The 25,195-nt window shown below is 40.2% G+C and overlaps 1 protein-coding gene across 2 annotated transcripts in view; it reads right to left on the bottom strand.

The window, feature by feature from the left end:
* Window positions 1–2,241: 2,241 nt before the first annotated feature.
* The window catches only part of CHP1 (calcineurin like EF-hand protein 1), a 33,887-nt gene continuing 10,933 nt past the window's right edge, over window positions 2,242–25,195 (bottom strand). For both annotated transcript variants that reach the window (XM_083836672.1, XM_083836673.1), the window contains exons 3-10: window positions 24,830–24,910; window positions 23,419–23,546; window positions 22,591–22,652; window positions 21,450–21,572; window positions 15,978–20,037; window positions 13,329–13,365; window positions 12,533–12,763; window positions 2,242–11,270 (exon numbers count right to left, since the gene is read on the bottom strand). In XM_083836672.1, the coding sequence (XP_083692798.1) occupies window positions 19,984–20,037; window positions 21,450–21,572; window positions 22,591–22,652; window positions 23,419–23,546; window positions 24,830–24,910 (448 nt within the window). In that variant the 3' untranslated portion in view covers window positions 2,242–11,270; window positions 12,533–12,763; window positions 13,329–13,365; window positions 15,978–19,983. The remainder of the gene's footprint in view (window positions 11,271–12,532; window positions 12,764–13,328; window positions 13,366–15,977; window positions 20,038–21,449; window positions 21,573–22,590; window positions 22,653–23,418; window positions 23,547–24,829; window positions 24,911–25,195) is intronic.

Raw genomic sequence — 25,195 nt, forward strand, 5'->3', positions numbered from 1 at the left:
TGTAACAGGCTTGGAGCAGAGGGGATGAAACTCACTGCAAGGCACCTTGCAGGCTTATGTGGACAGCTGGTATTTATGCTACTACTTATGTTCAGTGTGCTGGTTTTTGATTAAAAGTCCTGGATTGTCTCCATTTATTCTGATTAAGCAATAACAATATCAAGAGCCATTCTGCTGGGAGAGAAGCAGCTCCCTCTGTTAAATTCTAACAGTACATGCTCTCTAAATGATGATTATTATCATCAGTGTTTTACAACTTTGACAGGTGTAAGCGCATAAATGCAGTACTTCTCAATGACAGCTAAATTTGGGCTATCAGAAGTAACTACCTGAAATAAATGTTACACTCTGGTAAGATCTGCTTCACTGCCTGTAATGATTAACGTTATCATCTTTTCCAAAATGTGCTCTAGCCTGAACCTTTAACTGGAGAGCTGTTTTTTTCAACAGTTCTCACTGTACATTCATGTAAAGTTTGGAGTTGTATATGGTTACCTCATTACTAAGAACAAAGACTTTTTTTGAAATTTATTTTTACAATACTTCTGCATTATGTTTAACAGCCTCTTTGTCTTTAACTGGGGTTTTGTGACTAAACTCACCTTGTGCAAATATCCTTCCAATCTCATGTAAGTGTTTTCCTTTGTAAAACTTCACCTTTTTGTTACTTTTTAAGTGTCAGTTCTTCTGTTGCATCAGTCCAAGAAACACGATAGGTAATGGGACTATTCACTTCTGCCCATTCATTCTGGTTTCTGCATTGACATTTTTTCGTGTTATATACTTCACATTTATACTGTGTATAATATAAATAGTGCAAAATTGTCCTCCTTCATTTAGCTAAGTACACACCCCTAAGAGGAAAAGAAAGCTGTCAGTTGCATTTTTTTTATTATCTTTACTGTTGTAAAGAAGACTTAAAAAATAAAATTGCTGAAATTCAGAAATATCTTGTGTAATATCGTGAGTTGTAAGCTTTTCAATTGTATTTCACTAGTCTTTGGAACTGGGAAGACCTCAGCTCCACTGAGTCACAGTGCGGTCCTTTGTGTCTGTCAAATCATGGTTCTTCTTGGCACTATTGCCTGTTGTATCTGATGACACTCACAGCAGTACAGAGTTTTAAATAAAACCTGTTTTAAGAAGCAAACCACCTTAATTTACAAAATGCAAAATAAGTACAACAGTATCTTCAGTAGTTTAGGAATAACAGTTACTAAGATACCAACTTAAACTGTAGCCTTAGGTTTTAAGTGATGCTTAAACTTTTCTTCCTAAAAGATTTGATTCAGATTTTGATCCTACAGTCTGTCCCAGATTCAAATTCCACTTGAATCTACAACTGGAGGGTGAATATTCTTTTTTTTTTTTTTTCTCTCTACTGTGGAACCTAATCTCCTCTAGCTAGGCATCTTGAGAGCTGTGTTGATACTTTCAGTGCAGCCACAGCCAGTCTGGCTCAGGAAGGAGGGATTCTCTTTAACTAAATACCTGATTTAAAAACACAGCTGAAGGTCAGGCCACAGCTCTCTTTATTCTCACATGAGTTAAGGAGCAGCTGTCTCCTGAGAAAAGCAAGCAGAAAATGAAACAAATGAAGGTGGTTTAGCAGGCTTACTGAAGTCGCAATCACACAGTGAATCTTTTATAAGCTCACATAGGGGTCAGCAATCCCGTAAGAGGTTTTAGAAAGCTGGTGGTGTTGGGAGCCATGGCTTCTTCAGCACAGTCCTCATGAGGTGGTATCTTGCTGCTGTGTTACAGCACTTCACAAAACTGCTTTCAGCAGCAACTGCAAGGAAAGTTGTGCTTCCCTGTAGGCTGTGAAACACCAACCACCAAAGGAATTTGAGCTGCCAAAACTATAAACAGTCCACATATATGTGAAACAGTCTTGAGACTTACTCCTTTTAGGCGGTCTATCTTGCAAGCAACAGAAGCTTTCTGCTACCATCTGAAATAACCTTTGAAGCTTCTATTCATAAGTTGCCCATCTTGAGTGGAGTGGCAATTTTTCTTCAGGTGCCTTCCAGGAAGTCGAAGACTCTTGTGTCTGAAATCTGCTGCAACAGCTGGATCCAAAGCATATCCAAACATATGCAAGTTTAGCTCAAATTGTTAAGCTTTGTCAAAGGCACGGCAAGTACACACATCTCAGAAGTGGAAGCAGTTAGCACCTTGTTGAAGATACAGCGCACTGTACCTTGGTTAATCTATCTTTTGAACAAATGACACACCAGGTTTTAGTGCATTCTCAGCCTGTGCTGCTTTATTGCTAAAAAAATTTGTATACAGGTGCAGAGTTTCCAAGTTCATTTTTAAACAGTTCCTCTTTACAGCGTCAAAAGAATAAAATCTTATCTTGAAATCCTCAAAGATGCATAGATATAAAAGCAAGCTGCCTTTTGGAAAAAAAAATTAGAATTTGCAGGGAAACATTCTTTTACTGTTACCATGTAAAATGTGTGCAATGGGAGTACGTAGTGATACCAGTAATCTCCACTAACCCTTGTGAGCAATGCCATCAGAAGTTCAGTATAAGAAGTCTTCCCTAACTTGTTTAAGTATTAAGATAATTTTTAAGAAACTATAATTAATGCTTCTCCTTTGCTGTTGTATTTCTCAAAAGGAGGATATCTTCACTGAAGTCCTAAAGTAGCTTACTTTCCCAGGTTTTATATTGACAGGGATAAGCATTAACAACGGATACAACTGCTTACTCACCACACAAAAGAAAACATGTAACAAGGTTTAAAACCACATGAAGTGTTCTAAAGAATATCCTCTAGGCATTAGGTGGCCATGGTTAACTGCTGGGCTAAACCCTTTTTACAAATAGATTCCCTTTTAGCTTGAAGAAGTTGGCTCAAAGGATTTCATTTAACCTAACTTTGATACTGTAAAATAGTTAAATATTCTCTAATAATATTCCTATCTTCATTTGGCAATTCTTGTATATCTAGAAAGCATTCATGAGAAAAACACAGCCCCCATTCTAAACCCAAATCATGGTGCTTTATGGACGCTTGGCTACAAAGCATGATCAGGATTTAACTTGACACACAATTTCTTCCTCCAAGACACTTCCTATTTCTGCTTAAGAAAGGGGACTGAGCCTCTGTACATGGAGGAGTGTTCTGCACAAGTTAAGCCCACCTACAAAATTAAGCTAAGCTAAAAGTATGGAATTCTGCAGTAACATGCTAGTATTCTACGTGATTGAATACTTCAAACTAGGAAAAGCATTAGTGACGGACACTGCCATGCGTTCTATGTTATTTTCAAACCACCAGCAGAAATTCACTGCAGTACCCACTAAAAGACTTGGAAAATATTACAGAGAGCACAGTAAAAGTTTACGGAAAAATGGCACCCAAATTCCCTTTTATTTAATAAATGAAATAAAGAAAAAAAGACTATATTGCAACCTGTGTTGCAGAAGATAAAGACCTTCAGTGATCAAATCTCATTTTTTGTTTTTAAAAATCTCTTTGTCAAAGAACTTAAAAAATATACAAGATTACCAGTATTTTCAGGTTCATTCCTGCAGGTGCCATTATTGCTGGCTGGTACCAGTATGCTTCAGTACAGCTGCCTATGTGGCTAGAGAGTTACCTGAAAATACTGTCTATTAAAAAGCTATTCAACACCTGAAATATTTGTACTGTGCTTATTAATTTCAGTCTTCTCCAAATAATTTCTCTCACCAAGCACAAGCCTGTTACCTACTGTCTGGCAAATACTACACTCAATTTGAGTCCGTTGTTTCTGTTACTGTGGATTTTTTTTATTTTTTATTTTTTTTACCAGTTGCTCCCCCCCTGCACCTTGAAAGAAACTCTGCACCCTTTTCCTTGCTACAGCTGCAGCAGGTGAGAAACCTCATCTCGCCCTTAAACATGCTTAGTCCATGCCCTGCTTTTTACATGCTCAGGGCACTAAAATGAACCAGACAAGAGGTTATAAAGGCGAGTTCTGCTGATCCTGGTTCCTGATTTACAGTTTTGGTGCCATGCTTCTGTCCCTATCTATACATTCTGCCCCTTTCTCTACAGAGGCAGCACATTCTTGAAAAAAAAAAAAAAAAAAAAGAGACAAAAAAACAGTTTGAGAATCAAAGTTTGAGAATCAAAGCAGGAAGTTCAAGCTATTGGTATATTAATTCCTATTGCTTCGTTATGTATAAATGCATATCTCAATTTACTGGTAATAACTACATTACACTAGACATTTTGAATCATGCATAATTAGAATACTAGCTCTAAGATTTGGTTTGTGGGCCTGTGCCACTTTCCTTCAGTTTCTCCATGCACTTCTTTATGCCTCAGGCATCACAAAGTAGTCTTCTTTTATTTGACCTGCAAACACACTCGTTTGGAGGGGAAGAGGAAAGAAGCAGATAAGACTTACACAGGACACACTGAACAGTAAGTTACTTTTTATCTTTAACCTTAAATCTTGTAAAGCCTTAGGGAATCTGTCTATCCTATAACCTGGTACATAGGCTCAGAGACGGAAACACACTCCTTGCTTACGTCAAGTACACCTACGCTTTCTCTAAAACTCAGGAGATAGTGCTGAGCAGACTGAAAGGGAATAGAAAGCAGAATTCCTGGTTAGTGTTCTGCACTGTTAAACGAGACACCCTGGTTCAACTGCTGGCTTTTGCGTGCCAGTCAAAGTGCTATAGGGGCAATATGCTGGATCATTCGGTAAAAGAAAACCAGTGGAACCTCACTCAAACTGCCATTTATGCAGCTCTGTACCTGAACAGCAAGCAGGATTATTAGGTTTTGAAGGAAGACCAGACTCTTTCCTAGGGAAGCAATTATTTGTAAAATTGGTTATCCATCAAAAACTCTTCTATCCTTCTCCGCTCAAAACCACTGCCAGCTCTTGTCAGTGTAACCCTTGCATAAAGTGTCAATGTCCTGAAGCACGGTACAATTTGTTGTCATTCACTATCAATTTTTTTTTTTTTGTCCTAAATTTGATAATTATGCTCAGTTGCAGAAGTTGCAATCCTCAAGCTGCAATTCCCAACACAAGTACTGGCTAGATCTTCTACAGCAGAACCACTGGGTAAGGAACAGTACACACACATGTATCACCTGGGTTCAGTAATGCTGATGGGGTCATGCCAGTAGTGGTCACTGCACTTTTGATACCCCACGCTGCAGTGTGGTAGCATGTAGCACTGCTACTTAGTTTTAGCAGCACTGAAATCAAGGGGTTTGGAGCAAAACGCATGCCATAGTAAGACAGCTGAAAGGCAATGGGATTTCCTTTGTGGCTGTGAATATTAATTTCTAACACAGTACCCCATGGAATTCAGATCTTTATTAAATCTGAACTGGGAAGAATATGCAGATAGCTCACCTCGTTACATCAGCCTCAATCTCCCCTCCTCCCCCCTTCTCTAAATGAATAAAGCCTTGAAAATTTCTATTCAGCCACAAATTTCATACTTCTGAAGTCTGAATGTGACCATGTTTTCATTACTAATTCATTACGTAAATGTACTTGCTGACCACAGACTACAAGAAATTTATAATTTATTTAATGTAATCAGATCACAATCAAATTAAGGCTCCCTATGGCCAGCTTCCAAGTTTATCAATAATGCAATAGCTGGAATTTAAGCTGATTATAACTTTCCAGATCAGTTAGCTTTTCATACACATATTAGCCAACATTTAATTTAGATATGCTTGTGCTTATCTTAATTACATTACGCTGTAGAAACACTCACAGCCCTTAACAGTCCCACTATCAACTTACAAAGAGCCAAAAGGCTTCACCCATGTAATTTCAGAACATCAGAAGCTTCCCTTCAGCTGGAAGTTACATTCCAAACTACTTCAACTTTCTAGCAGAAATCTAGCCAGATAGATCTAAACTTCTGATGTAATACTTCCGTTAGGAACACACTATTATCTGCTGGGCCATGCTGTCTCTATAGACCATGTTTCTGCACTGAAAACAGCATCAACTATAGACATTTCAGAACTTCTAGGGCTCTTTTATGTAACCCTTTGATAGCAGATACTTTGCTGGGTGCAGAGGCTACAGCTGTAGATCAATATCCCTTTCTGTTACCAGAGGCTTCACCGTACTTGTCTCTGCAAAACTTCAGGCATTAACAGAAATCAATGGCTTGGAACCGAGTGTTTAGCAAGTCTAAAATTATTTTTGCTGCAGAGTAACATTTTTAGGATCCTACAATTGTCCTTTGGGATGAAGAAATGTTTTCAGTGTCAAATGTTATCTAATAAATTTCTTTTTTAAAGACCTGTCACCATCTCAGGTTGGTCTTTTTAAACAAAGAAAATAAGTACCACCTACAATAAAATGCATTCTAACTTCAGAACCAAGTTCTTTCCACAGTCCAGTATATGGAAGGGTTTAGTTTCCCCTCAGAAAAACCAAGCAAGTGCTAGACTGTAAAAAAGGGAAATTCCAGCTACCCTTTCAGAAAGAACTGTCTGCACTTCCCCCAGCACTCACTGACAGTGCTTCAGATGTGTGACAAAGCTAAACAGTTTTGTTTTTTTTTTAATATTATTAACTAAGTATTCAAGTGCCAAATTCCCTCCAATGAGAGGAACATTAAGAGGAATTCACCCATCTTAGGAAAAGAGACTTTTCATGCAACTCCCTGCAGCACAGAGCGCCACAAACTTATTTGGTTATTACCCACCTACTCTACTGTACAGTCTTGCTAATGCAAGTTATTTACTATCACATGCAAAACAGTTATTGCTACTAAAGTTCTATTTTCTTATTAAATCATCTTATGGCTTTGTTTGCATCAGGGATTCTTCCCCCTACATACTGTGCTATTTTGCATTCCAGTTTCAGAGGTATTTTTCAATTGATTCTCCCAAGCACTAAACTACTTTATTCAATGGTACAGCTACTTCCGTTCAGAATTGAACCTAACTCTGAGCACAGGTCCCCCAGAGCTCTGCTGTAAATGGCCCAACCACCCAGTTTTCTTGGAAACTTATCAGATGCAGAGGGTCGGGGTGGGGGGTTTGTTACACACATTAACTCTGCAAGGATTACTGGTTTTGCACCAAAGAACATGCTACTTGATTAATTACTTTAGAGATACATCCTATTAAAATTACAAAACCAAGCTACCCATTCCCTCCCTCCTCCTAATGGCCATTTACAGGCAGGTCTCAGGGAAAAAAGATGCAGTATCCTCTCTAAAGTGACAGAGAATTTTGTTCTTGTAAAAGAAATGCGTGAAGAGCAACACTGGTATCAAATAAGACTTTTTTTTTTTCCTAGGAAATGAGAGAATGCCATCCACAGAGCATCGCTCATCTCAGGAATCATACCAGTCTCTTATTTCACCAGTCCAAGCTGCCCATTGCGTGCTAAATCATTTGAACATTCCCTGGTCTAAACTTTCCTTCTGAAAAAAGCAGAGGGAGAGACATAAGTTATTAAAATTGAGATTAGAGCTGGAAAGCAATACTGGAAGTTACCCAAAACACAGGATATTGAATTCTCAATAATACAGGGGTGGGGAATCTATGACCCATAGGCTAGATATAGCCTGCTGAACAGATGCAGTCTGCAATGTTGGTTTTCAACAGCCCTTAATCTTATTATATTCTCTCTTATTAAGATGTGTGTAAATGCAGGATCCACCAAAGGTGTTAAAAGATTCAATAGGACTTCAGAAATAAAAAAGGTTTTCCATTCCTGCAATAATGGACAAAAGTATTCTACTTATAATTGGAAGAAAGCATTTTGCAACCAGTAACTAACTTAGTAGATGAGAAGGATAATGTTTAACTGGTTCTAATAATTATGTAATTGGATTTGATTTTTTTTTCTTAATAGATTTTGTAAATAATATTAAGGTAGTAGAGATGTGCACAAAACAAACACAAACTCTTTATCACATTCTTAATTCTGAGTATATCATAGGATGGGTAATAATTAAATGGAAAATGCTGCTCATAGAAGAACACACCTTCAACAAAGACTAAAATGAAAAGAATCACTGGTGACAGAGATGAGAATTCTGGATGCTTACATACACTAGTTCACTATTGCAGTTGGACAGAAATACTAAAAACAAAGTTAACTATGACTCTATGAAGCCCATTAAGTGAATGCATTCACTTTCTAAAGATAGCATTACCACTGTCACAGGGAGGATACTGCATATTTAGACCATGTTTGTGACATTTCTACTGTATCCTTTCTATTGTTAATTACATTATCATCACTGCTTATTAATAAATTTGTCACTCTGAAATTGTAAAAATACTACTAGGCTCATGCACTGATCCTAACATGGCACTACTGTTTGCTACAAAGCACTAATGCTTATGGAACTATACACATCTCAAAATGGAAGACATTGGTGATTTTGTTGTTTTCAAACAACTTGTAACATCATTTTGTCCACAAGTATTAAAATATATATATGTATATATATATGATCTATTGCACATGCCCCTTGTTTTTGTAATCTTTCACATGGGAAGATTTCCAACCAACATAGAGAAAAAGTGGAGCAAGAAAAAGTAAGTAGGCTGAGGCAGCATTTCCTAACACAGCACTTTTATAAAGAAGCTGGCTGGAAAGGTACGGCTGTGGGGGTCTTCTGGGCATGCATTGTTGGAGTACTAGTTCTGTGAAAGCCACAGATCTTTAGCCCTGCTAAAAATATTACGTTCTAAAAGTAAACTTGAAAGCTTATGTTCTTAAGTTATCTGGGTTAGAAGTCAGGAAAAATAGTTTTTTTTTGTTGTTGTTGTTACAATGCAGGGTTACAAAATGTTGAGGGTTATTCTTACAGATGTGGAAATCAAGTAGCATGAATTGTCTACTCTCTAGTCAGAAAAATTATTAGTTTTTGTACATATCCACAGAAGATAAAAATACATTCCTGTTCCCCAAGTATTTTGTCACCCAGCTATGCAAGAAACAACTAATGTCAGAAGGACAAGTATGGGCAAAAGGAAGAAAAGGAATTTCCCACATTTAAGATCAGATGTTTCTTATACCAGATACCTTCCAACAACGTATAATCCTATGATATTAACAGTATTTTCCATCACTTAGAGATGGATCCTGCTTCTACAGACATCTACATTAAATCCTATTGGTTTCAACAAAAGGAGGACCTAAAAGTAAGTGTGCTTTTCTAGTTGCGTCTAAAACCAGAAAATTCAGACCACTTTCAGCAAAGACATCCTATATTCTTAAAAGAAATCAGGCCAAGTTGGTGGTTGCCTCACCAGGATTAACGTAACTCATCTAAACTAATAAAAGAAACACAGCTCATTGCAATGTTGCATACAATTTTAGTGCACCTCTCTGCTCGTTACAGTTGGCATTATTTTGATACACAGTGTCTTTCCTACTCTCCTTAGCGTTCATGTCTGATCTTTGCTTCTTGGAAACAAACAATGGGTAAAGCTGTCATTAAATCTTATTGTTACAATGCAAGTCTATACACAGATCTAACTTTACCCCAAAGACCAGGATCAACACCAACACTCATCCTTACTCTGCTGTGGAACGTGGTCCCCACAAAACTTCACTACATTTTAAATATCGCAATGCTGCCCTCGCCATCTATCATCAAGATTTAAGAAGGATTTCAACTGTTGGCTTTTTCAGCCATTTCCAGGCTGTCTGGCTCTCTCCAGCAGTTTTCTAAAGTGAAAAATAGAACAAACCAAAACAAAAAAACACCCCACCCCCCAACCATGTTATTATCCCCCCAAACCTATTAACAGAATCTATATACCTTTATTTGATCCAAATTTGAAAATATTTTAAGCTAGTAAATCACATTTTCTAAATCACAAGTGTGGATTAAGGTGCACTAAGAGCTCCAGACTTGAAATGGAGATTTCTTTTTGCCAAGAAACCTTATTTGCCATATACAATACCATAGCAAGGAGCATGTGAACAGTACAAACTCCCACCTCAGAATGGTCAAAAATATCCTATATAATCACAAACGATGTAGACAAAGAATCTTGTGTAAACATAAGAACAACAGATAGCGCCTTAGATTGGGAAGGAATAGGAGGAACCAGAAAAAGGCCCGGCCTAAGCATTTCTGCTCTCTGTCAAGCCATACCTCTTACGCGGCTACCAGCTCGTTCTACCGGGCCTAGATGATAGAAACATACAGGTCATCTCAATTCTCAGTCACAGAAGAATAAAAAGTGTCTGATTCCATCAGCAATATGAAAAGCTGAAACTGTGGAAAGGAAGCTGAGCGGACAAACCGCAACTTTACACCTCCGGTCTCTTCCATCCCACCAGAAGTTAATTTCTTTAAATAAAGAAAGAAATTCTGCCCCATCTTTTCAACTGTAGAATGTTCCTTTTGCTGCTAAGGATTTATAAAAAGCCAAAAGGAGGGAATGATATAACACAAACCTAATCATTATCCTGTAACCCTGAAGGTCTTTAAAGCTTCATTTTTCTTTGCTAAAAATGAAGTGGTGCAGAGTAATTTCTCCTTCTGGTGAAAGCTCTTCATATCCAGCACTTATGTGGGTTTACACATGCAAATATACATTTTGATCACAGATTGGGATGATGCCGTTACACACTACAGACACAGTGATTCTGCATTTGTTCCTCTGCATTAGCTGCTTTATGTGAGTTGACATCAAGACATCTATCTACAAAGTCAAGCCAGGTTCCTGGGCTACAAAATACCTGTTATGGGACTTCTCCAATTGTTTGGTAAGTTTCTTCCGTATGTCAGAGCAGAAAATATGTCCTCGTTTCCTGCTGAAACTTTTCATACATGTCAAGTTTGGCATGGCAATGCATGCAGATGCTTTATATGCCAGGAATTCCAGTATGACACAGTGAAGAACTTATCCTTCCTAAAATGAAGAAGGAGATAGATATCAGTGAAGAACATCAGCTTGCACTTCCATCTGATTTCAAAGTTTTTCTCATTTTAAAACAGAATGCAGAAAGCTGGATGAAGAGCTGGCACAGAAGACATTTCTTCAGGGAAACAAATGCTGATTTCTGTTACTCTGCTTTTGAGTTTTGATACCGCAGCGGGGTTGCTTCTGCGGGAGAAGTCATCTGGTGAATTAAGCGTTGGGTGAGATGGTTGATGCAGGAAGTGAAGAGATCTTTGTTCATGCAGCTCCATGGAAGTGAAGGACAAGTTTTTGCTTGCTAGGAGAGACGTGTCCACATCTCACAGCCTGTGAGCAAGCAACAGGACTATCATCTTCTTAAATTTCAGCAAGGATCTGGAATTCCAAAATGAAAGAGAAGAGAGGTAGTTTAGGAAACAGAATAAAAAATATTTGACATTAAAATGCCTACTGGTTCATTACTTTAAAAATCTGAATCTAATGGAAAAAAAATAGTTGGCTTCACAGTCTGCAATAATCCCCTATTCTATAAAATTTTCTATCTACCTGCGTATGTCCATAAGCTGGCTAATGCAATACTACAGAAATGCTGAACTACATGCTTACTCAGAAGCAGTGCATCCAAAAATACACTGGTGTTAATAAGCTATGAGGCTTCATAACTGTGGCTCTGACACATAACATGACAATGTTGAGGTATCACCTGAACACAAATAGAATCATCGAATGGTTTGGGTTGGAAGGGACCTTAAAGATCATCTGGTTCCAACCCCTCGCCACAGGCAGGGACACCTCCCACCAGAACAGGTTGCCCAAAGCCCCATCCAGCCTGGCCTTGAACACTTCCATGGATGGAGCATGCACAGCCTCTCTGGGCAACCTGTTCCTGTGCCTCACCATCCTCTGAGTAAAGAATTTCTTCCAAATATACCCCTTGTCCTATCACTACGCTCCCTGATAAAGAGTTGATCCCAACGCGGAGAAGAGAAGGCTCCAGGGAGACCTTATAACGGTCTTCCAGTACCTAGAAGAGGCTTACAAGAAAGCTGAAAGGAGGGACTCTTTGTCAGGCAGCATAGCTATAGGACAAGGTGTAATGGCATTGCACACAGAGAGAACAAGTTCTGCTATAGTGGGTCACAATTCAAAGAGACTATGAACAATCAGCTAATTAACTACAAAACTGTCAGTGCTGTAGAGGAAAAACACATGACAGCTGTAAAGTCCACAGATTAGATCCTTTTTTTTTTTTTTTCACCCACTGCTCCCCACTTGTCCACAGTGTAGACTTCAACAACTTCAACAACTGCCGTCTTGTCACTGACCTCCTGGCCTTCCACCAGTGGCACACCTGGTACTGCCTAGTCACAGAAGCTGTTAAGACATGGAATTTTTTCCTTTAAGTTTTATGCCAGCCTGGATTAGAAGGTAACATGTATGCAATTCTGCACAGTGCCAGAAAAAAAAAAAACACCACTACCATTCTCCTGTACAACAATGAGTGATATGAAAGAGGAAATATTTTTTGTTTGGTTTCTCTTTCTCAAATATAAGCGCATGAGGACACACCATATTTTCTAACTCCTTCCACTCTTTTCTCTGGCCTTTCGTTGACTTTCTTTTATTATTCTGATTACCTTAATCCTTTAGTTGATCAAGTTCAGAAATAATCTTCTGGTGATAATTTTCAACTCCTATGGTAGAAGTAGTGAGTAGACTATGGAAATGGCAATACACCACATGTCACCATCATTTTCTCTCCGAGGCACTCAAATATTTCAGCTGATCATAAGCTTGACCATCCATGCCCACGCTGATGGGTAAGTCTTACTCTTGATATGAAGCTGGGGAAAAGCAGACCTGTGGAGCTGCAACAAAACATGTCAAAGGTTTGTGGCAGAGCCAAGAACAGAATCTAGCACTCTGTTATATACCTTAACTACCAGAATATCTTTACTTAATTTACTGGGAAAATAAATAAATAAATTGAAATTCTAGACTTTGATCGTTATCCTTGGAATTTTTGAATTTATTTTCTTCAACTTGATAATTGACATTTGGTTACATTATTGTTCTTCCACTCCTAGTGTTTAACGAATAACAAACCTTTAAAATAACTACTCTAAGCTAATGCAACTGCACAATTACTGTCTCTTAGCAAAGTAAAGTGACAGCATGGAACAGGTGTTTCGTAACTTTCAAAGCATTTATTTTTGTTAGAATATATATAGTTAAGTAAAGGTTTACTTCATGTCAAGCACAAGCTGAAAGTTGACACTGTGGCAGCATGCCAGTTCTCTGAGTGTCCTAAGAAAAAATAAAATCTCAATAACTGATTTACTTGGTAAAGAAAAAAAGAAGGGGAAGGGAGAGAAAACCGACAAGTTTAGTATCGCGTATTTAGTACCAAAATAACCTTATGGCTTTACTCACCATCATTTTTCACCATTCAACGTTCTCTTCAGGGAACCTAGAGAGAAAGAGATGAACAAATTAAATTTATATGTACAAAGCTATTCAGATAACAGACCATTATATGCACAAGGCACAGAAGATTATCTATACCTTCTGGGAACCAGCTAACGTTGTTAGATAGTCTACATTAAACATGTTGATGTCACTTTTCAAATGTTTATAGTCATGCTCCTCTTTCAGAATAAGGAAAAGGATGGTCAAGTGAGTCACACCTAAGTATCAAAGATCCAGGATCTTCTTGTTCCATCCTCATGTCCTCAGTTCTCACCCACCCAATTCAAGCCCTCCCCCAAGAACCTGACAAGCACTATGAGACTTCAAGACATTAAGGAACCAAATGATTCGCAAAACAATTAATTTGATAATTATCAGTTATCAGGAACTCTCTAACACTGTTTTAAGGTATCCAACAGATCTGGCTTTCCAAAATGGTTCCAAAAATTTCCCAATGTTACCTCTCCACACTGTCGCTTGCCCCCATCTCTCTACTTTTAAAAAGGTATCTAAATCCACTCTATGCAGCACTATAGCAAACTGCAGTAGAACTGGAGAGAGAAAGGGAGTGCCTGGGTGGGGAGGCTCCAAACGGGACACAGAAGAGGGACGGGGCTCTCAGAAGGGCTTGCGTTGCCAGGACCCCACTTAGCAAGTCCTCCAAACCACAGCACGTCTCCCCTGCAATTTCAGAAGATGCCCAGATCAGGATACAAAGAACAGAGCGAGACAGGGTGGAGACAGAGGTCACCAACAGGGTATGCTAAGGCCTATCGGGGACACAGAAGTCACCAGCTTGGGAGTCCAGAGGACACGAGGACTTGCCAGCTGATGTCCCTCATCCTCTGCAAGGGGCCCCTGACAGCTGGACGCATGGCTTAAACACCCCTGCTACAGTGCCTGGCCGCTGTATAGACATCTCGGGCACTGCACAAATGCAGCTGTTTATGAGATTACAAGCCTAAGACACTGTAACCTGTTTTGTTTCACTTTTTATTTTAAATAAATTCACCCTCACCTCCTGTGAGGTTTCCAGTGCATATTTCCTACCCTTTTAGCACAATAGGGTAGGATAATAACAATACTTCCTACAGCAGGAGACGACCGCTTTACAGCTGAGATTTCTATTCCATGATACACACACCAAACGGCTCCTTGAATGCTGTTTAAGCAAAGAAACATCCCTACCTGAACATCTCATTTTAGAATTTTTTTTTTTTTTTAAATCAATCCTCCGAAGACTGTGTGGGCCTCTGTATCTTGCATTCAGCTAACCACCAACACATCAAGACTCCTTTCAACCCTCGTTCCTTTTCTAGTTTTTAAGAATGAACGTGGGAGGTGTTCAAGAGAGACTCCAGACTCTTCACGGATTCAGTCAGAATGCTTAGCCTTAGTTGGCCCCTGGTTTTTGACACCCCTGAGATGAGAGGTTACCATCGTAAGAGGCACAGCTTACTCCTGCAAATCTCTATATTGCACAGGCTCACAGCACTGTGAGCAAAATTTTAAAGCAGTGCACAGAGTTCGTTTGACATACGCCAGGGTAACACAAAACTCTGTTTTTTTTGATGCTAATTCTCACAGTTCTTAAGCGTTCAAAGCATTTAAGAATAAATATTAATCCAAGTGTATTTACTTACTGCTAAAAATACTGTACGTGTACAGCTTATTATTCTTCTAATTATAGCATAAAGCAAAGTTATCTTTGTATGTAACGTGCCAAAGGCAAATCCCTTGGCATATTCTAACAGCTCACACATAGACCTGTATAAGTAAGTATTCATCATCAGCAGCATACTGTGCCTTAATGTTATGTTGCCCATGAGCTGCTATTACTGTTACCAGGTGAAAAACACAGCACAGGAAATATATGTGTAATATAGCACATGGTAAAATACACCTTTAGAAATCTATCTCACAAGCAGCTACCGCTTTCAGAAGTAGTTGCCACAACCACACTTATTACGTTTCTTTCGCGTTATTTTATCAGTTACAAACATCTTCCTTATTAGTCATGTAGGATAACAGACCACGTCTCTTCAGGATCTGAAGCTGTGCTTCCCGTTTAGGTGCTTTATTTATTTATTTATTTAACTTTTACCTGACATTCACACTGAAAATGCAGCCACGTAGAATCACGCGATGAACTAGAATTTTAAAGAACTGCTATAAAACATAAGGGATTCCACGCTGAGTTAATCCTTTTGGTTTCAGTACGAAGTCCCATTTACAAAAAGAATCGGAACAGCACCGTGCTACGGCACAGGGAACTCCAAGCGTTTTGCCCCAACAACTCAGGGCGCACCAGACCCGGGCGTGCAGGCACGGCCAGGCGCTGCTCTCACCAAAAGCCCCGGCAGCCGCCCCGCGCTGCCCCCGCTCCCCTCAGCACGCAGCAGCCCGCGGCGCCGCTCCCCCCGCCGCCCGCTCCCGGCCCCTGAGGGGTGAGGGCGGCGGGCCCCGCTCGCAGCCCGGGCCCCCAGCGCAGCGGGAGGCCGGGAGCCGCCCGGCCGCGCCCGCTGCCCCCGCCCGGCCCGGCTGGGCTCGGCCCGGCCCCTCAGGCGGTGGCGGGTGCGAGCTCGGCCAGGCCCGTCCGCGGCGGGCGCTCACCTGAGCGCGGCCCGAGCCGCGGGGCCCGGCCGGCCCCGGCCGCTCCTCCCGCTGCGCTCACGCCGCCATCTTCCCCTCCTCACCCCGGCCACCCGGCGGGGGGCTCGCGGCGCCCGGGCGACGCCGGGCCCGCCCGCTCGGCCGCAAGCCTATCGGGCACCGCTCCCGCGCGTCGCCCGCCAGGTTCCGCGGCTGATTGGTCGGCGGCGCCGTCCATCGCGGAGGCTCCCCGCCCCTCCGCAAGGCTTTCCCTCCCGATTGGCCCCGCGGCGGGCACACGGCTGCGAAGCGAGTGGCTGCAGCCGCGCGGGCGGGGCCGGCTGGAGGAGAATCCTCCGGTGACCTCTGAGAGGATTTAAAGGGGCCGCGGGGCCGGCGGGGGCTGAGGTGCCGCGGGGCGGGGGGGCCTGCGTCCCCTCAGGGACACCCCGAGCGCCCTGAGAGAGGGACCGCCTCCAGTCACAGCGCCGGTTTCTGCGGCAGCTGCCGCCTTTATGTTTTAGGTTAGAGCCGCAGTAATTCTACAGTTGAAGCTGACTGGGGAACGCAGTGAATAGCGCGGAGATGCGCTTACCCATTGAGGAAAGCCGAGGAACACCCCCAGCCAGCAGTGATTCAGCGCTACTACCAGCCGGCGCTGCTGGAATCTTCTGACATCTCCCGCCGTGTAACACACGCTTTACGAGGTGGCATCTTAATGCCAATTGCCACCTCAAATGAAAGCCTTCTGCCAACTGAAATATCACATCTACAGCAGTATTACCTCTGCACAACTATCACACCTACACATCAGTTATAACTAAAGGTGTAGCTTCAAAGCATTGAACATATAGCATAAAATTATTTTGTTTTGCCCTAACTTGATGCCAAGCTAAGAGGCCTGCAGCTAATTAAGTGAATTCATTTCCCTTCTTTCAGAATCAGTTTGCTACCAGCCCTCCTCCAACTTTGTACAGTCTTCCTAGTATTGGTGAAACGATTTGTAACCCTTCAGAGAACCTTAACAGAAGAAACCCCAGTCTGCTAATCTGAGAATACTTTCACTTCCCCTTTGCTGGTAGAGTGGAAAATGGTTCACCTGTCTTGAAACACCCATCCCATACTCTTTTTTAAAAGACAGATGAAGTATTCAGTAGTTCTGCCTTTACTGATGACCTTCGTTCTCAAGTCTTAAAATCAATGTAAGAGGTGAGTATGCTAGAAATGAGGCTTTAGGGAACTGCTTACATCTGTACAGCTTCATTTATGTTCAGCTTAAAATCCTTCAAAAACTAACACCTGTTCTGTAAAACCCCCTTATCATCCACCACATTTTAGTTCACAAGTCAAACACACAGACTGTAGTACAGTAAATAAGATATTCAGTTGCAGACAGCCTGAGCTCTGAAACCAGCAAATCATGTTTTTGTAGTTTATCCTTGGCTAGTAAAGGGCACGTTCTTTTTCAAGTCTTTTCCTCAGGAAGGTTACTAACAACACTCCTCAATCAGCACCTTCTCAAAGCAAGATAAAATCTTACCATCCTGAAGACTACCTTTGAAACTTACCTACTTACCTACCTTTGAAACTATCTTTGAAGTCTGTAGACTTCAAACAAAACTGAGAAAAAATGCAGAATTCTACAAGCTTAAGCTTGCCCTCCTTTAGCTTTTCAGTCCACGTGGCTTCCAGGCAATTTGTAGAGCTAACAGTAAAGTCAGATTCTGCTCCCATGCACTCAGAGTCTGAGTTCACATTAAAGCATGTTAGCAAAAGTATCTTTATCTCTAAGCTGGGGACTTAAGAGGACAGGCTTCTTCTCAAACTATTTCTGGCACTGTATACTTCTCTGTAAGAACACCACTAAGGAGGAAAACAAAACCAAAACCACACACCTTGTCTGGAACTATGGCGAAATGTGAAGCTCATGTTGTTACAGGATCCATATTGTTGTAACGTAAGTGCATGTCCTCTTCTGCAGGTCCTGTTTTGCACTAGTTTCTTCCACGCTACTAGTGGAGTGAAGGATTTTTGTTAATGCTCTGAGAACACACTAAATTTTAACAGTTGATCTGTAAGGCCAACTAGCACTATTCTAGTGCTATTTAATCTCTTTAGTCAGACAATCATCAGTTACCATACAGGAATTTTATTTATTTATACAGTGGAAGGTTTTATTTATGGATTGATAAATACAATATCCAGTCTCACTGGGACAATAAGGCACAACTGTAGGTTACAACTATATAGCCAGAAAATAAGAGTGCAACACTTACTTTAAAGCAGTTCACAATGCCTACAAAAAAAATTAAAACTTTTCTGTTAACATCGTTACATTCCTATTTTACATGACGGTCAAAACCATTCCACACGCAGAGGTTTTTAATTTACATTTCTGGACTTGTTATGCTGCACTCTGCAAAACAAAGTGCAACATTTCACTTCGCAAGTCCTTAATTTAAAACAAATCAAAAATCCTTCAGAGACTTGCATGTTATTATTTAACACCAGTAATGATTCAAGGAACCAAGAACAAAGGAAATACATATTTGAGAGTAGTTTGAGACTGTTAAGTATTTATAGAAGTGTTAACACATGACAAAGAAGCAGTTATAACACTGATTCTTCAGTAAAGAAGCTCTTGGGGTTTTTTTGGTTTTACTGGAAGGTCCTCCCAGACCACAGATGTTCAGCTGAACCAGATGAGTTGCCAATCCAACCACAGAAAATTATGTTGGTGTTGAATTTTCAATACTTTTGATTTTATGATTTGATCAGGATTGTTCTATTAACTGTGTCAATCATCCTTTCATTTAATGTTATACTTGGAGAGATTTGAATAGAAATGAGATTTTAATAGAAATATATTCTGAAATAGCCCTATTACTCTAATTTGGGATAATATGCACTTCCCAAATGATATTCTTATGCCTGAGCTTTCATAAATATGGCTACCACCATCAACACAAATCTAACAGACCAGGACTTCCATACCAGAAAGCGCAAATAATTAATGCCCAGGTCGCTACAATTAAAAAAAAAATGTCAGTCATGTTTCATTACACTGTTATCAGGGGGCAGTGACAGAACTACAAATCCAGATTTTGGCATGGCTAGTTTTCTTGCATTATGTAAGCTGGTAAACAAGTTTATACCTTCAGAGGCAAAACCACCCTGATAGGAAGTGGCAACCTGGAGTAAAGCAACCTGGAAAAGGTACTTTGTGGTCCACCAGTTGTCAAGCCTGGAAGCTACTCATAGGAAAGAAACAAGCTTCTGCATTTGCTACAGGAACAGTTGTGACTTAGTGCAGAGTTCCTATTTCCTTTAAGGACACCATTGCCTGTCTCCACCAGATTCTCCTGTTGTCCCTGTGAATTCATCCCAGAAATAAAAAAAAAAAATCTTCGCCATACCTCTGGACTGTCATCATGCAATTAGTGCTAGTTTTACACTGAAGCCATAGGAGGAACTCAAGTCCTCATGCAAAAGGCAGATTTGGAAGCAGGGAAGAAACAAATCTGCATGTAAAGAGCCAACTGGGGAAGAAAAAATAAAGTTAGCTTTAATGTGGTATTGCTACTGGAAGCAAAGGTGAATAATTATCACTGCACCTAGTATCTGTGTAGACACTTGTCTCCAAAAAGTGTTTCAGAAGGCATTTCTGTGGCATTTTCCCCTTTTCCAATTCTCAGATTCAGGGCTCGGAAGAATCAGTTTGTAGATTAAACAGCAGTACATAGGAAGGAGAAACATTTTTACTCATGGTAATGCAGGAGACAGAGGAGAAAGTAGCAATTAAAAATGGAAGGAAAACTTTTTTCTTCCTTTCCAAGTTCCACAGCAGCTATTTCCCTTTGTTTCTGATGCACACGGATTGTTCACATTGGTAGAACAAATCAGTGAAGGGTTGGAGATGATGTACTTTATATGCACCAGTAGCAATGCTCTGGGGAAAGGTGGTAAGGAAAAAATGAAGTTCTAGTCATTATATAGGAAGGGTAGAGTGGAAAAGGTTCTCCATCCATCAGTGAAGAAAACGAATACTCATTTTCTGCTCTACATCCACCTTCTCCAAAACCTGCAATAAAATCCAGAAACAGCTATTTCAGTTAATTTCCATAATATTTCTCTCCTACAAGCTCTCTTACTCCGGTATAAAGGAAATGTGCAGAAACATGGGGTATCTTCTATTTGGCATGACATTTTTACCTAGAGTGCTATTTTTTGCTCTGGACTAAGGTTCTCCTGAGGAAAGAAACTTTAGCCATTAAAACACAAAGAAAGATGTCAACCAAGATGCAACTGATGCAGTTTGCCAATAGCCCAGAAAGGGTTGGACTATTCCTAGAGTTAGATAGTGTGAGAACGCATGGTGAGGAGGAGAAGGAAGAATGGACTAGAGAAAGGGGCACAAGCAGTCAATGAAGAGCTAAGATAAAGATCACAGCATCACTAATGTAGATCATTTTAAAATTGGGGTGGCAACTTCATGCAATGAATTGCTATCAACATTGAGATAAGACGACATCATCTGTTTCAGACAATTTTGGGAAGACTTCAGTGTTCTGAGCTCTGAGTAATTCAAGTTTGAAGAGACCTCTAGAGGTCTTTTAGTTCAACTCCCTCAACCACTGCTTAAAGCAGGGCCAGCTAGATCATTGCTCAAGACCTTGTCCAGTTGAGTCTTAAATCTCTCCAAGGAAGGAGGCTCTCTCTTTTCAACACCTGTGACCATCCCCCGGCAAAAAAAGAAAGTTTTCCTTATGTCTAATAAGAATTTCCCACATTATAACTTGTTTCTGTTACCACATCTCATCTCTGTCCACTTCCGAGATGAGTATGGTTCTTCTTGTCAATGTCATCCCAATAGGCAGCTGAGATTGTTCCTCTATAGGACAACTTTCTCCACTGACTATAATGGCTCCTTACTACTACATATTTCTGACAACTATCAGAAGATGCAATTCACAGGACTAGAGCTAGGAACTTTAATTGTGTCACTAATGGGTAAAAATCAGCACAGTTACAGCAGAAGAATTACTCAGTTGCTGCTTCTCAGGCTACTTGTGTAGAAAGAAGCGCTTGCAAAAGAAAAGTTAGATTGACTGCTGCACTGAAAATCTTATTCCATCACCTGAATAGCAGCAGGCTTTGGAAGTACATGACTACCCGCCTATAACTCTAAAGCTCCTGTCACCCTTCACTGAACACCCTACTCTAGTAGAAGATACCTTTTAGAACCTAACATCTGAAGTCTTCTTAGCATGGTGTGAAAATTCTCTAGTATATTCAGTGCTGTACCTTACACTAAAGTATGGAGAAATATATGGTCTAATTATTAACACCCTGACAATATAATGTTCTAATAAGCCAAATGTAGGCAGAAAGAATACTCAAAAAACTTCCTAGTTCCGTCTGCATTTAAGCCTGAATGACTTGCCCACTACTGAGCAGTTTCATTTACTCTTGTTAAAAATGTAGTTTACCAACCTTTACAAACTCTGCGAAGGAGATAGCACTATCCCCATCTTGATCAGCTTCCTGAATTGTTCTGTCAGCAATGCTGCCAAGCTGTTCGTCTGAAATGTTTACACCAACCATCATCCGTAACACCTGTAATGTACAGAAGGCCCCAGATGATTTAAAAAAATCAAACACGTTGTTGATACAGGAACAAAAGTATTCTTAACGCTGTTTTTTCTCATGCATACTGTCCAGATAACTCCTTGCAAGAACAGAGGAAGATTAGCATAGAAATCATTTCTTGACAGATTTTTCTCCTGATACATCAAGGTTTCCAGTGAACATCTTCCTTCTGTAGCCACCTTTTTCACTAGGCAGCAGAAAGAAGCAGGAGTATTAGAAAGTTTATGGAACTAGGAATTAGTGCTTTATTCCAATGTTTTTGTCTATTTTTCCATATAAAACATACCAACTCTAGATTTGACTATCTGCTGTTTGAAATACTTCCTACAGGAATTTTCTAATTATACAGCCAAGTGATTAACAGCCATTACTTTCTACATTTAGTAAAGCATTTTCTGTGCAGATTGAAGTGGGCAGTTGCAGTCAAAAGCAAATCCTTGTCCTACATCAGGAACCACAAATTGCTGTGTCTACTTCAAGATTAGTAGTATGTAATTACTCCTAGCTCAAGCCTAGTTTAAACATGCAGCCACTGATGAACTTTGATTACCTCTGCTGCAGTTTCAAGAAGTTTTATTCTACTTAGAGAATACACAGAGGACTAGAAAAATGACCTCATTCACCTCAATGTCCCTATGAAGTCTTGTTAGGAGCACCTTCAGAAGTTGCAGAAGGTAGCTCTCAGGAGGCTTGGTGTATTTGTTGGATATTTAACCATTTTTTCCTAGAGAGACCTTTCAGGAATCATTTACAATTAGACCTCACTTAGCTTAACACTCTAAGATGGGAACCTTGCACCCCAGTCTAACAAAATCTGGACTACCAAATGAGGTTATGGTCTCATTAAACCAGAGATAATAAAGAGCCACCAGATTCTTACAAGAATTTAAGACCGTTGCAGCACCTTTTATACTCTTCAGAATGAAGAGGTGACAAAGAAAGAAGGTCATGATGGAATCATCCAAAGCAGCCCCATGCTACTTACCTGAAGAAGCTCATCCCTGGAAATCTTGTCATCTTTATCCAGGTCATATAACCGAAAAGCAACTGCAGGAAAAAAAGAGGAACAGTTGAATTCAAGTGCCAATGTTTACCTTCCTTTTATCTAGGAAAACAAAATTTATGAATAACTACTATTAAAGATAATTAACAAAATTTTAACTCACTGTACAATTCATGTTCAGTTCCATAAAGAGTTATTCCCACATACAGGAAATAACATTATTGCCAAGAAGAGAAAAACATTACTTCAGTACTCAGTATGAGAAGTTTCAGAAGCACTGTACTTAAGAGTTATTTCTTCAAAGCCCTGAGCCACAGAGGCATAATTGCCACTAAGATATATTCAGTCCTTTAACTTCAGAGCCAACCATTTTTACATTTTTGTTCATTACCTTTGACTATGTTCTGGCTGAGATTTATGACAAATTTTAAGCACTCTGAGGACTGTTGCCAAGGTTGTTCAGTGAGCGCTGTATTATACAGAAGACTGGAGAAAAACAGAAAAGCCCATTCATGTATGGGGTGTGGATACAAAATAACTCCAATTTTTTTCAAAATATTTTATTATGAGACATTTGGGAAAGGCATCTATAACTCAAAATTTAATCAATTTCATCGAATTCCAATTCAAGTATAGGTTGACTGACATTCTGAACATGGAAGCTTGCAAGTTAATTTAAAAAAATCATTTTTTTTTTAATAGAATATCATTCCACAGAAAAAGACCACGCAGAAGACCCCAAACCCTTTACTCTTTTCCTAGAAAAAGGAAAGAATGAATTGCTTCTATAAGAAGGTTCACATTACTTACAGTGGAGCTTGTTACTTCGGCTGTTCAGTGGTTCTGGTCCATTCTGGTCTTTGCTCTTTTCATTATCTTCTATGGGTCGGAAGTGGGCTAGTGTCCTCATGAATCCACGGAAATTGACTTGGTCCTCTCTGCACAAGCATTTTAGCAGGTCAGCTTCAGCACAGCTTATACATTTTATTTTTAATTTCAGTAAAGAACAGTATGAATGTTTAAAGTGCCCATACCATGCAAACTAACTTCCACCTCCTCAGGGTTTGGCAGCCTGTGCTCAAAACCAGCTCTGACAGAATTCAGTTGTAACCTGGGATCATATTGCTGTGAAGAGTGATGCATGGGGAAAAAAGCAGCAAGACATCTTTTTGGGAGCTATGTTTCCTTGCCTGCAAGCTGCACTTAAGCTCAAGCCTTCACACTTTTTGCCCTTCCCTGAGCTATCCTGCAACTATGCCTGAGACCAGCAGTGTGTTTTGCTGATCTGGAACCTGGCCTACAGAGTGATTTCCTGGACTGACCCAAGACTTGCTTCACCGTTGTCAAAGTATTCTGGCAACAAGTACACTGCTGACTGATGCGACAACTGTCCCTAGTTCTGCCACTCTGCTTTTATTTTTCATGTGCTGTGCCCCCTGTTGATGACTGCATTGCCCCCACCAGCTGTCACCTGGGGCTCCTGCCTGTGGGGCAGCCATCTCTTGCTGCTCCCTGACAAGTTGCTCACTTTTCGTGAGCGTGGGAAGCAGCTATGTGCATACTTCCCAGGTCTCCTGCTTTCCATTCAGGAACCTGTCTGGTATTAACTGACATTAAGAGTAGATGAGAAAACATTCCTCATCAAATCAGTAACGATGTGTTCAAGAACAGAAGCAGATTCCATAGAACTATCTAGAGAAGTACAGTGAAGAGAGACAGTACTGGAAATTTGACTGTCTCTTTGAAATTACATTAGAAGCATCGTAAGCTACATCTTAAATGTGATCCAAACTAAAAAAAGTTGATCTGTTAACAAAGGCACACTTAGAAGGCAAAAGGTGAAGAACAGAATCAAATTAATTGCAATGCAACTTCACATAAAAGGTCACTGCTACAAGTTTGCTGTAAGAATCAAAGTCCATACACGCCCTTGACTTTCTTTAGAAGTGTTCAGAGGCATAGCAAGAAGAGTGGAAAACACTGACACACAGCCAGACCTCGTCACTTAATAAAGCACGCAAAACTCATGAGGTAGGGTAGTCTATTTCTGAAGAATGAAACACAGGAAACAATGTGCCAACACACGGCTCAAGACAAATTTGAGGTGTTCTATTATTACTAAATTCAAATTCTGTGTTTTAGTTATCAGCATTTCACTTCAAATAGAGCTTCTGATAAAGTACAAGTTTCGTGACTGTTCACAAATCCAGTCAGAACTCACCCTTCCGGAAAGAAGGCATTGATAATTCGGTCTCCCAATGGATTGATAGCAAGCTCTGGAATCCGCTGGAAGTCTTCACGACTGAAGTAAAGCAAGAACACAAGTCTATATAAAGTCTTCAAGTCAAAGGAAAAAATTGCTTAAAAACAAATAACGTTAGCATCTAAATTCTTTGTGCTAGAAAACTTCCTGAAGTGATGCTAGTTTTCATTTTAAGGACAGGAAAGCTTCTGAAATGGCTTTGAAATGAAAGCAAGCTCTTTCATACATATTTAGGAACTACATCCTCTGAGTTAGAATGATTTTCCCAGACTAGCCCATTCCAGATTCTAGGATAATACCATGCTATGCTCCTCCAAGTATACT

The sequence above is a fragment of the Anser anser genome (genome assembly GCF_964211835.1).
Source record: "Anser anser genome assembly, chromosome: 5".
NCBI lineage: Eukaryota > Metazoa > Chordata > Aves > Anseriformes > Anatidae > Anser > Anser anser.